The sequence below is a fragment of the Anomalospiza imberbis genome, chromosome 3, assembly GCF_031753505.1.
Source record: "Anomalospiza imberbis isolate Cuckoo-Finch-1a 21T00152 chromosome 3, ASM3175350v1, whole genome shotgun sequence".
NCBI classification, from domain to species: Eukaryota; Metazoa; Chordata; class Aves; order Passeriformes; family Viduidae; genus Anomalospiza; species Anomalospiza imberbis.
Window position 1 is genome coordinate 21,394,212 of NC_089683.1, and position 12,355 is coordinate 21,406,566.

General features: G+C 36.1%; 1 protein-coding gene across 4 annotated transcripts in view; it reads left to right on the forward strand.

The window, feature by feature from the left end:
- MYOM2 (myomesin 2) overlaps window positions 1-12,355 on the forward strand; it is a 69,326-nt gene that overhangs the window by 36,913 nt on the left and 20,058 nt on the right. For 3 of the 4 annotated variants that reach the window (XM_068183570.1, XM_068183574.1, XM_068183573.1), the window contains 10 exons: window positions 434-555; window positions 1,341-1,361; window positions 2,678-2,865; window positions 5,284-5,410; window positions 6,719-6,897; window positions 7,063-7,177; window positions 7,735-7,891; window positions 7,984-8,090; window positions 9,776-9,820; window positions 10,303-10,439. In XM_068183570.1, coding sequence (XP_068039671.1) covers window positions 434-555; window positions 1,341-1,361; window positions 2,678-2,865; window positions 5,284-5,410; window positions 6,719-6,897; window positions 7,063-7,177; window positions 7,735-7,891; window positions 7,984-8,090; window positions 9,776-9,820; window positions 10,303-10,439 — 1,198 coding nt within the window. The remainder of the gene's footprint in view (window positions 1-433; window positions 556-1,340; window positions 1,362-2,677; window positions 2,866-5,283; window positions 5,411-6,718; window positions 6,898-7,062; window positions 7,178-7,734; window positions 7,892-7,983; window positions 8,091-9,775; window positions 9,821-10,302; window positions 10,440-12,355) is intronic. The other variant, XM_068183571.1, reaches the window with a different exon arrangement.

The following is a 12,355-nucleotide window of genomic DNA, read 5'->3' on the forward strand; positions in this document are numbered from 1 at the left end:
AACATTTCATTTCTTCATATGTGAACATATATTACAATAGGATAGCTCTGAGTATTTTATTTAGTACAGTAAGAAACTCAGATCACAACTGAAAACTATTTTTGACAATGAATATAAAACCACAGTGAAAAATACAGTTCCTTCCCAGAACAGATTAGAATTTAGCAATACAAAGTTCAGAGGGAATATATTATATTTCATCTGACTTCACGTGCTAGATCACTACTAACAATCTAATGAGTACTGCGATTTTTGCTACAGTTATATTGTATTATGTCATGCCTTTTATTGCAGTTTCCCTCTTGGAAATATTTTCCTTTGTGAAGCACTCATGAAGTTGAACTTTTTAATTGATACAACAATTTCATGTTACAGCATAGAATGATTACTGTATAACATACACTAATATGTGATGTTATCTTTTTTAACCCAGGTTTGTTGTTCATGGTTTGGAAACTGGAGAGCAATATGTCTTCCGTGTGAAAGCTGCGAATGCTGTGGGATTGAGTGAAAACTCGCAGGAGTCGGAGGCTGTAACAGTGCAGGCAGCCCTTAGTAAGTGTGATTCTGTGCAACTCAGCTTCTTCTTTCCCAAATGAGTGACATATTTTCAGCAATCATCTCCTTTGGTCTGATTTACTATAATAGTATACCTTGAAGCTGTCACGCACATCTGTTTAATGATGTCTATTCTCTAGCATGTGACTATTCTAGAGAAAAGACATTGTTTTATAAAAAAAGTTATTTATAATGAATGTTAGAAATATTGGGTAAGATGCACTTTAATTACCAGGTTGCCTTTTGCTCCAAGGATGTATCAAAGAAATTTAAATACTGAGTAAGTTAGACAATTAGTTTTTAAGTGAATTGGAGTGGTGCAAAACATTTTAGCATGCCATCTGCTCCATTTGTAAGACTTTCAGTAAGCTTTATTGCTGCGTAACTGATCCAATCAGAAAATCCCCTTCATTTGCTCCAGGTTGGAGCACAGTCTACCTCCTCTGTTGTCCCACAAACAAAATTTCTGTGTAAGATCAATTGTGCAGCCTTCAGTGGGAATGGTACAAGTTGAGTGAAGCATTGAATAAGCATTTACAACAAAGAATACACAGATCTGGGCTATCGTGTTTCAATTTGAATTAAGGGACAGTGTCAGTTCCATACTGAAAATTTTAAATAGGACATGTTTTCCCCAGCAGAGTGCCCTCCACCTCTTGGAGAAGACCAGTAGACATATTTGTGAGAAATAATCCTCTAAAAGATTTATAATTCAGTGTAGTCAACAGAAAGTAAATTTGTAAATATGTTACTGACAAAGTTACTCTATTTGACTTTTTTAGGAGGAAGTGTGTCTCATATGGGTAGGTGGTGCATGGACACTTGCATATCTATCACCACAATGTTGTAAATGCACTTGCACCTTATTTGTCACTGTGTGCTTTGGAGATGAGGGTTGCATGGGGTATATCATCAAACACAGAGCATGTAGATCTTACACACACTTCTGGGATGTGGATAGCTTTTATCCATTTTTGTAGCTTTTACAGGAATTTAGCAGGACTATGTAGAGATGACCTAGCATTCATGTGGCCAGAATCTTTCTGTAGTATTACTTTAATATTATTTACAAAAATTTGCTACAGTCATTCTTATTTATCAAGAAGTGGCAGTAAATACAAAGGCCACATTTTGTGACCTCTGAGTGTAGCACCATATCTGAAAAAAAAAAAAAAGTATTAAAGGGCAGTTCTGCTTTCATGGTGATCACCAGTACAGCTACAAGATCAGGGACTGTACTAAGGTCTTTGCTAAGGTATTCTCTTCTGAATGAGGTAAGTTACATTCTCTAAAGTTATCCTGGTAATTCAACTGGAAGTATCAGATCAGCTTTAGGGACAGGTGTTTAGCTCTACTGATTGAAGCACTCCAGTGTCAAGAAAGGCATATCTTTGGGCAGACTTTCAAGTAAGGATGACAAATGCAAAAATGCTTGCTACAAGGGGTGCTTACCAGTGGGAGGGGATTAAAAAGCTAAGGAAAAGGGTTTTCTTCATCCTTAGGAAGGTGCCTTGGTGATAATTCTGCTTCCGCTACAGAAGGGAGTAAACCTATGCAAGGAACCTCATGGAGGACATTACTTTTCTGCCTCAACATAGTCTGAAAGTCTAAATATCTTCTGCTCTTTCTGGGTCAAAAAGCAGTCAGTCTGAATAAAATATATAATATCAGGACAGTACAGGAAAACTGTGGTGGCCACAGATCAGTCAGTCACATGACTTAATTTAATTCAAGTATATAATATTTTTTCTTTTTTTACTGGATGATTTTTCCTGTATTCCATAAGTATTTGAGCAGCTTATTTTTTTCTTCCTAGGAAGAGGTCTTCTGACCCATTTAAATATTTTAGCATAATTTTTTGTTTGGAGATGCTGACATTACTATTTCCCTGCAATCATCTACTCTTCCTCGCTGCCTTCTAAGAGGACAAAATGTTAGGCATGTTTATATTTGGTGATAAAATGAATGTTGCTTAGCAACTTTACAACCACTTTGCTCTCATTGTGGAGCTGAGAGCAGTATGCTGCAGAAAACAGAAGCAATGTCAAACATGCTAAGAAACTTCTACACTGCAGTGTTTTAGACTGTCCTAACTCTCAGGTTCCATATTTCCTTGTAGCTTGTCCTTCATATCCTCATGGTATCACTCTTCTGAACTGTGATGGGCATTCAATGACCCTTGGTTGGAAAGCACCAACGTACAGTGGAGGTTCACCAATCCTTGGTTATTATATGGATAAACGGGAAGCTAACCATCAAAACTGGCATGAAGTCAATTCTTCCCTTATTACCCGGACGATTTATACGGTTAGTGTTTTTTGCTCCTTATGTTTTTTCAGTTGATTTGAATTTTTCCTTCAGATTTTTTTAACAGAGAAATTCTTTAAATACTTCAACAAAACTAGGCACTTCCATTCGGAGTGCAGCAATGTTACACCTGGGTTAAAAGATCAGTGCCATCCTCTACTGTGAAATTCTAATATGAATAAGACCATTGAGATAATTAAATTTTGGAGGGAAAAGTGTGAAGCACATTTTTCACAAGGAATAACAGGAATGAGCTATAAAAAGTTCCCCAAATTATTTTAGTTAATGATCACTGTATACATCACCACTATAAAAACATACAGAGAAAGGATGGAAGCTGCTCTCGTAGAACTGAGGACTTGCAAACGAAATGGAGATGGGTTGAGAAAAAATATAAGTGTCTGTTCTTACTCTCAAAATCTGCCTTCAGCTGAAAAAGCATGTTTATTAATGAACTCAGCATTATGTCTTGTCACCGCCTTCACAGAGTACAGTTTTGAAATAAATTACTTCTGGTTGCACTTGCAATTTATGAAATGTTTCTTAAAATAGGAAAATTTGGATGTAAACTTCCATGAAGAAAAGTTAGGGAGATAGCATATAGCAAGTAATCAATCAATGTGATGCTTTTTAAATTAAGTTAAACAATCAGATTTTACTCACAAATACTTAAAATTTTATTTCTGCAAGTCAGCAAATTTCCTGTAAACCTTAGGATAGAACTAAGTCTTGCAGGTATTTGACACTGAAGTAGAAGATAATGATGCAGATGAGCTGAGGAAGAATGTTTCATGCACAGAAGGAAGGCAGCAATACTCTGCCTGCATGCATGCATGCCTGCATTTTATGACTGGCATCTCTGACATAGCAGATGGACCACGGGTGGTGAGAAATATAAAAGGGCAGGTAGGATAGGCTTGAAAGGGCAATACTAAGCAATGCTTTCAATATATTTTTTTAATGCATTTGTAAACAAATGAGTAATGTAAATTAGGGCATACCATTGAGAATTTAACTAGGTATTTAAGTGTCAGTAGTCCTGCCTCATACATTACTTTGAATGGCTAGAATCTGAAATACTGTTAATAAACAAAACCAAGACAGCTTTTAGTAGCCCAGAATATTTTATGACATACTGCAAACAGAGAATGCGCGAGATATTCAGTACAGCACTGGGAAATCACTGAAGGTTTAACCTTCTCAGATCAAATAATTCTATGGGAACCCCACAAATATTCTTTCCCTTAATAACCTGGGATTTCAAAATCATTTTCATGGGCTGATCTGTTTTTCTGTCTTGTGGGTCACACTATGTAGCTTCTTGTCTTGAGGAAATTATGTCTAAATTATTTTAGTGCTTGACTTTTCTGTGTTACCTTGTTTGCTTTGGTAAACAAAGCATTTGTTGAATTTGATGCTACTTGATATGTTTGTTGCCATCACATTTTTTTATCATTAAAAAAATCACACCAAAATCCTTTTTTATCTCACATTCTCAAAGACAACTATTTATTCATGAAAATCTAAAACTGTTTGGTATCTCCACTAGGAGTACCACTCTTAGCTGTCTCTCTTGAGATATATGATTAAATATAACTGTGGGAAAATTATTCAGAGGAATCAGGTGATTTTTTGTGTTTAGGTGTTCTGGAAGAAGAAGGATTGAAGAGGGCTGCTGCCATGAGGTGTTCTGGGTTTCAAGACATTCATGCCTTCTAGTCCTCTACTTTGATCTCAAAATCTGAGATGCTGGTGTGGGGATGGGCTCATTAGATAAATCAGAGTTCATTTATCAGGGATGTTTGCAGAGGATTATTATGGATTCTGCTCATCCCATTATCAGTGCTTACTTTCTCACTTTGTAATGGTAGGCGACATTAAGAGAAAGATTCATACAAGCCACAAAATACTACTAAGAGGTTCTTGCCTAGAATTATATCAGCATATTGTGGAACTAATTGGATTGTTTTTTCTTTTATTTTCCTATAATTTACTTTTCTTCCTAGGTCAATCCTTTGTGACCTTTTTAAGCAAAACACAATTTTAACTGTCGCTTAAGTGAATGGCTTATGAACAGCCATTCACAAGCAATGCAAGAAGGTATTTCAATTTAGAACACTCACACTCACACTCAGCTGAACCATTGATTGGGCTCCTTGTACTTCTGCTCTAAACTCTTACAACTTTTCATGCCAATATATGAGTGCTGTTATTCCTAGGATTATGTGACTGAAACATAGACATATAATATAGAGCTCTGCAGTTTGTTTGGTTTAAGAGTAAAGTATTCAAATTAGACCCTTCAGCATGGAAGTAAGCCCTGATAATCAATTAATGAATGTTTATATCCAAGTATTTATTAAATGAATATAAATAATGGCTTTTGATATATTGAATTGTTTTCTCAAATGAAAAAAGGTAGAGGATTTGATTGAGGATGCCTTCTATGAATTCAAAGTTGCTGCTGCAAATCTGGTTGGAATAGGTCAACCTTCGGATCCCAGCGAGCATTTTAAGTGTAAAGCCTGGACTATGCCAGAACCTGGTAAGTATATTAGTTCTTAATCAATCTCAAAGTCCTTAGAACACAGCCACAGAGTTCCAGCCAAACTCTGCAGGATGTCTTTTATGTAATTTCTTCCATAGTTCCTGTTGAGTTTGCCCTTACTTCTGAGATCTGTTAAAAGTTACCACCACACCTCCAATGATGACATCTATTTCCTAGGAAATAGATGACCTTTACTTATCTTGTTGAGTATCCCTTTCTTTCACTGCTCTCACCAGCTCAGAAGAATGTTGAGCCTTTAGTCTATGTTTGTATTTCTATCACCCCTTCAAGCCCTACAAGCTCCACCTCACACTCACCACCTGTACAATATCTCTGCGCCATAAATTCAGTCTATTAAGAATATTCCTGGAGTTTCAGACTCCAAAACTACATTAGCTTTTGGTGATAAATAACCCATAAGAAGGATCTATTTCTTGACGTAGAGACAAGTGGCACAGCTAGTCTTCTACTCTCAGTGTGCCCATGTACGTGTGTTTGGCCATGGTAGGAAACTTACATAATTATGCCTTTACCTTTATATTTATTTACTAGTGTAAATAAATATCAAGAGTATAGTAAAAAATAATTGCTATAAGTTAGACTGAATGGCACTTCAACAGTTAGTGAAAGAGAAGGAAAGTATAGTAGGAAGAACATAACCTGGAAATTGCAAACATAAACTCTTACTTATTTGTAGAATATCAGGATGTTTTTGGTTTAAATATTTCTCCTAACAGATATCATTCATCCTGGGAAGTTCCTCTCAGCTGCAGCTATCCAGTTCACAATAAAAATTCTTTTGTCAGGGAGCAAGAAGCGTGATCCAAAGTCCCTTGGTGCCACTGGATTTTGGATTACTTTGAAAGATCATGGCTCATGTATACTAATGAAAAGATAAAAAAACTGATGTTAAATTATGAACCTGAATCAGGCTCAGAGAAGCAACTTTGATGTGAGGCTGGTGGGTTAAATAATAGACAAGAAGCCTCTCTTTCTTGTTGGAAAATCTTAAACTGCATGGATTTTCCACATGATTAGCTTAACCTTAAAATAAAGTTACTGAGATCCAGCTAAGCAAGTATGCTTCAGAATACTAATGTCACTCACTGTATAAGGCAGGTATTGCTGTGTACAGCCATGAGGGGGAAATGACCTAAATACCACATATACAAGGTGTATTGTAAAGGATGAGATTTTTGAAAGTAGATACAGTCAAAATTATAGTGGTACATTTCAGCCTCTACAGGAACAGCTTGCAAAATTTCATTACATTGAAGCGAATTTCCAATATTTGAAATATTTTAGGTCCTGCCTATGATCTCATGATATGTGAAGTTAGAAATACATCACTAGTTCTTCTGTGGAAAGCTCCTGTGTATGAAGGCAAAAGCCCTATTACTGGGTATTTAGTGGACTATAAAGAAGTAGATGCAGAAGACTGGATCACTGCTAATGAAAAACCTACTTCAAAGCGCTATTTTAAGGTAACCTTTTCATTAATTAATATTAATATAAAACTGCTAGAAGTTCTGATTGAGTATAAAAAATATATGCATTTGAACTTCAGCTTCTGCTAATATCTTCATATGAGTAAACAAAAATAGTTTAGATTGTTTTTTAAATTGGCTTTGCCCTTTATCTTGTTTAAGGTCACTGGCTTACACGAGGGTCATACCTATGTTTTCAAAGTTCGCGCAGTGAATGATGCTGGGGTAGGCAAGTCATCTGAAATATCTGAACCAGTGCTTGTTGAGGAACGGCCAGGTAAAATTAACTGTTTAATCTCCTCTGTTTCTTAAACACTAAAATACTTGGGATTGAGTTTAATCAACCTAATTTTATATATCACACATAAGTATTTAAAGAATTAAGAATCTGTTAACCTTAAAACTTAAAGAAAAAATCATGTGGATACAGATATAGTGATTAGAATATTTTTCTTTACTTATTACTGGAGTTATTTGCTAATCAGTTTTTCTGTTTTTTATTCAAACAAAGCTGCTACTTGTTGTGAAACATATTTATTAAAGCTTCAGGAACGATAATAAAATTTGTTTGTTTAAACATTCATGTCTTCTCATATTCAGTTATATCTTATTCATTGTTTCTCAATAAGCATTTATTAGGATTAATTTCTTGCATGTAGAGTAAGAAACTTACAAGCATGTGATGCTGAGTCAGCACATGACACAAACCTGCTTTAAGACCTGCTAATAAAATCAATATCTTTTAGGACAAAATAGACATGGACTTCAGTAATTTATGAATTGCACCTTGACAGAAAAATAGTCTTCACATTTGAGTTGATTCCTATTTTGCAGGAACAAAAGAAATCTATTCAGGTGTGGATGATGAGGGTAATATTTACCTGGCTTTTGAGTGCAAAGAAGCAACGGATGCATCTCATTTTGCATGGGGTAAATCTTATGAGGAGATTGATGATTCTCATAAGTTTAAGATTGAAACAGAAGGAAATCAGTAAGTCATGCCAATCTACCAAAGGAAATCAGTAAGTCATGTTAAAAATGTGATATGCAGCTAATTATATTCTTTTTAATTGATGATTTTAGTTCTAAGCTGTACTTCAAAAATCCTGATAAATCAGACTTGGGAACTTACTCTATCTCAGTTAGTGACACAGATGGGATTTCCTCCAGCTTCATTATGGATGATCAAGGTAAGGGCCTTACAATTTCAAATCTTTCTTCACTGTATCACCTCAACTAAAAATTGGGCACTAAAAATTGCCCAAGGAAAAACAGAATAGAACACTACAACTCTCACATTATTTCCTATGCATTAAAGAAAAACAAAAAAGAACCCACAACAGGCTTTCTGTGATTACTCATTTTCTGATCATCATAATAAGGAAAGCTGGGATAACTTCAGACAACATTTTCTAGATAAAGATAAAAAATATGGCAAATCAGAATTGTTTTTGTTATACTGGGATTATAATGATGTTTGTAAATGTCCCTTAAAATTTCAGTTGTGCTTGAGACTCTAGATGCAGTTTCTCATAACCAAGATGCAGGAAATTAGTGAGAAAAACAATGATGCTTCAACAAGGTCTAAATGTATTGGGTCAAGTTATCATTTGGCTTACATATATTAGTTTTGCTTTATTTCATTGTAGCTATTTTTTTTTCATTGGATTCACAATTAATTTGCTTCAGTCTCACTTTGTTCTATCATTGAGAAATGCTGACATAAAAAACAAAGAGGAGAGTTTGCTGTTTTGCGTAAAATAAAAATTACTTTGGTGCTTTCCCAGTTCTTGGCTGTAATTGCTCAGCCCAGTTCCTCAAGTATTAAAATCCCTCTGCTTCTCAACCTACTAAGCCATTTAAGGAATCACAGTGAGAAACATGTCAAACCACCCTTTCCAAGTAAGTGTTGAGAAGAAATCCATGTTCAGGGGGGAAAATAAGAGTTCTCCAGGACATGGAAGATTTATGAGCCATTATCATGAGAACTGCCATTTAGCTAAGTTTTGAAGTATCACTCTGAAATCTTTCTGTAGATCTGGTCATTATCTGATCTAGCTTTGAATTTTTTTTTTTTTTGTATAAAGCACTGAAGGTGTTTCCCATTCCATTCTTGCCCTATGTCTTTCCTGATCATATATCACTGAAAATTACAATTATTTATACTGGATCCCTGCACAAGTATCAGATTTTTCATCTTAACACTGAAAACCATCATTTCACTGCCCATTTACTCTCTCAAAAGCTATAAATTCTCCTGTAATTTTGCTTAATCCTCTATCATGTCATAAATTCATGTTAATTTTCTCTGGTCTTTACATTATCTGTAAATTTGGAATTGGCAGTAATGTTCATTTTCCAAATCTTTATTGGAAATGACTATGATAAATAGGATTAGTGTGAAAATCTAAAAAACTAAATTCGAGATCTCACACAGCCTTCATGAGGATTTGGTGCATTAACTAGAACTTTCTGTACTGTTTTCAGACTAACCTGCACTCAATCTTGTTTCCTGCCACAGTAAAACAAAACTTTCAGGTACAGTCTGAAAAAGGAATTCTGGGGATAAAGGAACTTTATACACTGCTTAGAAGCTATTGTTTCCTATCTTTCTTTTATATTGCCTTTGTTTAGATTCCCTTGCATGAGAGAGTGTGTACTAAAATGCATGCAATAGGAACATTTGCTGAATCCATTTATCCGATTTTAAGTTTCCTAAATCTTTTTTTTTCAGTCATTTTTTAAGAGCTGTGAATTCATGTACAAGCTTTAAGGAGATAACTTTGCTGATGCTGATATTTATTTTCATCAATACCCATTTGCTAACTGTATTTTTCAGAATAAATTAAAACATGAACATTTTTCTTATTTTCAGAGTTTGAACGTTTGATGGCATTAAGCTATGAAATAAAGAATCCAAGTAAGTTGAAGATCTGAATCTATTAGACACTTCTAGAAGGAATATAGTTACATAATAATGACTTGAGTTCCAGAAAGATACTTCCTGAGACAATAGCAACTTCATTTTTCATGGCAGCTTCATTTAGCATGGAACACCTAGCTTCATTATCTTTTAGTTTGTTTAGAAGAATATTAGTTGACATAAAATAAAATCATTGTTCCTAAATGCCTCTGAAGTTTAACTGTGACAATACATTATAGATTGTTACTAGCAAAATTCTTACACAATGTACAAACAGTAAGCTGTAAATTCTCTTCTCCCTTTGGGAAATTAATTTAAAAATCAGCCAAAGACTGCATTAGAGGACTTTTACCTGTGTATAATTTATTTGATACCCAAAAATCCATAAATAATAGGGAATTGCTAGTATTTTACTGTGATATTCCTATTTCTCACAAGGTTTCATGAACTATTGATTTTTGATTCTTTTCTTTTTGTAGCAATACCGCTGAAGTCAGAATTAGCTTATGAGGTTCTTGATAAAGGAGAAGTTCGTTTCTGGATTCAGGCTGAAAGCTTATCTCCAGATTCTACTTTCAGATTTGTCATTAATGATAAAGAAGTTGAAAACAGTGATGTAAGTATATAATAAGTACTGTGATATATAATACGTAAGTGATTTTGTTTAAGAAACCTGCAGGTTTCTATTGTTTTAATAGAATCATAGAGTCGTTTAAGTTGGAAAAGACCTTTAAGATCATGGAATCCAACAGTTAACATGACACTGCCAAGTCCACCACTAAACCATGTCCCTAAGTGCCACATCTATTTGTCTTTTAAATACCTCCAATGATGGTGACTCACCTGGGCAGCCTGGTCCAATGCTTGACAACCCTTTTAGTGAAGAAATTTTTCCTAATATCCAATCTAAACTCCCTTGATGTAACTTGAGGCCATTTCTTTTTGTCCTCTTGCTTGTTACTTGGGAGAAGAATCTAATCCCAACCTGGCTTCAGCCTCCTTCAGGCAGCTGTAGAGAGCACTAATGGTCCCCCCGAGCCTCTGTTTCTCCAGGCTAAACAACCCCACCTCCCCCAAATGCTTCTCACAGGACTTGTGCTCCCAACCCTTCACCAGGTCCATTGTCCTCTGAACACACTCCAGCACCTAAATGTCTATCTTGAAGGGATGAGCCCAGAACTGAACACAGGATTTGAGAGGTGGCGTCACCTGTGCTGAATACAATTACTGCTCTGGTGCTGCTGGCCACACTGTTGCTGATACAGGCCAGGATGCCATTGGCTTTCTTGACCTCCTGGGCACATGCTGATGGCTCATGCTCAACCAGCTGTCGACTAGCACCTCCAGGTCCTTTTCTACTGGGCCACTTTCCAGCAACTCCTACCCAAGCCTTGTTTTGACCCAAGGGCAGGACCTGACACTTGGCTTTGTTGAACCTTATGCAACTGGCCTTGAGCCATCTATTGAACTTGTTGAGATGTATCTGCAGAGTCTCCCTACCCTCCAGCAGATCAACATTCCCACCCAACTTGATCCTTTCCTCTAGATCATTATTAAATATTAAACAATATTAAACAGGACTGGCCCCACTCCTGAGCCCTGGAGAACATATTTTGTGATATCTACCAACTGGATTTAACTCCATTCACTACAACTTTGCCCCTGGCCATCTAGCCAGAAGCTAGTGCATGTATCCGAGCTATGAGCAGCCAGTTTGCCCAGGAGAATGCTGTTGGGGACAGTGTCAAAGTCTTCCCAGTAGACAAAATCCACAGCCCTTCCTTCATGCACTAAGTGGGTCACCTTGTCACTGAAGGTTATCAGGTCATTAAAGCAGAACTTGCCTTTCACAAGCCTGTGCTGGCTGGGCCTTATCCCCTGGTTGTCCTGTGCATGTTGGTGTCTCTCAAGATGCATCCACTTCTTTATATTCCCTGGCACTGAGGTCAGGTTGACGGGCCTCTAGTTCTCTGGATCCTTTAGATTCTTAATACCATGTTATTAAGGTGTGATAATACCTGAAAAGAAGGCCAATCTGTAACTCAAAATTTTTTTTCAGTATAGAATTCCTGTTGCAGAGTGAGCCTATTCATACTGGAAAAAGAGTTGGACTCTGTCTATTCAGAAGGAGAATTTACACACAGACCAGTGTTAAGAACAAATATTTTAAAAAAATAGCTCAAGAAAATGGATGATTCAGTTTTGCATTCCAAACCAACAACATGCTGTTCCCAAAGACTCTCTGAGGCTGATATGAATATTTTTATATATAATGTGGGAGGCACTTGACAATGCAGCGGTGTTCATAGACTTAAAAATTTTATATGGTATCACTTTCTATTTTGTTTTCTTAGTTTTGGATGAGAAACAGTGCATTGAACAGCTACATAGAGATAAAAGGGTAGGCCACCAGCTTCCCACATTTTTATAGCTCTAGGAAGACCTTTCATATAAAGGGGCATAAAAAAGATTGGGCTGAGAGGAGAGTAAGGTCATGCCTTTGCAGGGCAAGAGTATGGTTCATCTACAGGC